The sequence below is a fragment of the Wasmannia auropunctata genome, unplaced genomic scaffold (genome assembly GCF_000956235.1).
Source record: "Wasmannia auropunctata unplaced genomic scaffold, wasmannia.A_1.0 LD336101.1, whole genome shotgun sequence".
NCBI lineage: Eukaryota > Metazoa > Arthropoda > Insecta > Hymenoptera > Formicidae > Wasmannia > Wasmannia auropunctata.
In genome coordinates, this window is record NW_012026789.1 from 342,662 (window position 1) to 343,664 (window position 1,003).

Here is a 1,003-nt window from a genome sequence, read left to right on the forward strand (position 1 = left end):
AGCATTATTTTGCATAAACATGAAATTCTCTCCGATGAAGGGTGCGTACGGAACAACATACGGAATGAGTATGTCTTCCACGTATACATCTGCATTCATATTGTTGTTAAAGAAGTGCAAATCTGTGTGAGCATTTGCAGAAATTCCTGCCCAAACCATTACAGACCCTCCATTGTAGCTGTGTCTCTCACTTACAGTACAATCTGCAAATCGTTCTCCTCTACGACGATAAACTCGTTCTCGTCCATCTGGAGAATAGAGAGAAAAACGAGATTCATCACTAAAAAGAACTTTCCTCTAGTCTGCGTGAGTCCAGCCTCTATGTTCAACTGCAAAATTGAGTCGAGCTATGCGATGGCGACGTTGAAGTAAAGGTACAGCCGCTGGCTTGCGCGAAAACAGATTTTGATCCGCTAATCTTCTCTGAACGGTGTCAACGGATACATTAGTGTTGCGGACGTCCCTCAAATTGTTTCGAATTTGGACTGCTGTTCGATGTCTGTCTCTTAAAGAATTCAAAACAATGAATCTGTCATCGTTGTTGTTGGTACATTGAGGGCGTTCCAAGGGCCTCCTCTGAAAAGAATTGGTTTCTAAATACTTGGCGTAAGCACGTTGCACAGTTGACACTGATAAATCAAGTGCCTCAGCAACGTACCTTCGACTTCTACCATCTTCAATTAAAGCAAGTAGTTGCTTTAATTGAATCTCGTTTATCTCTCTATTCTCCAGATAGACGAGAACGAGTTTATCGTCGTAGAGGAGAACGATTTGCAGACTGTACTGTAAGTGAGAGACACAGCTACAATGGAGAGCTTCTTTAACAACAATATGAATGCAGATGTATACGTGGAAGACATACTCATTCCGTATGTTGTTCCGTACGCACCCTTCATCGGAGAGAATTTCATGTTTATGCAAAATAATGCTCGACCACATATTGCGAGAAGAGTAATTGATTTTTTCGATAAAGTTGCCATAAATCGAATGGCCAGCGAATAGT

General features: G+C 41.5%; 1 protein-coding gene across 1 annotated transcript; it reads right to left on the reverse strand.

Annotated features, from left to right (window-relative positions):
- Positions 1 to 297: 297 nt before the first annotated feature.
- LOC105460978 lies at positions 298 to 939 on the reverse strand. Its single transcript, XM_011707481.1, has 2 exons — positions 890 to 939; positions 298 to 802 (listed from the first exon to the last, which is right to left on the reverse strand). Exons 1-2 carry the CDS (start codon positions 937 to 939, stop codon positions 298 to 300), a joined length of 555 nt encoding a protein of 184 aa, XP_011705783.1.
- Between the last annotated feature and the right edge of the window lie 64 nt (positions 940 to 1,003).

Excerpts from the sequence above, each read along its gene's own strand:
- LOC105460978 (XM_011707481.1), bottom strand. The coding sequence starts at position 939 with ATGTGGTCGAGCATTATTTTGCATAAACATGAAATTCTCTCCGATGAA. Across the intron at positions 803-889 it reads GAAATTCTCTCCGATGAAGG|CTGTGTCTCTCACTTACAGT; the intron begins GTGCGTACGGAA and ends TCTCCATTGTAG.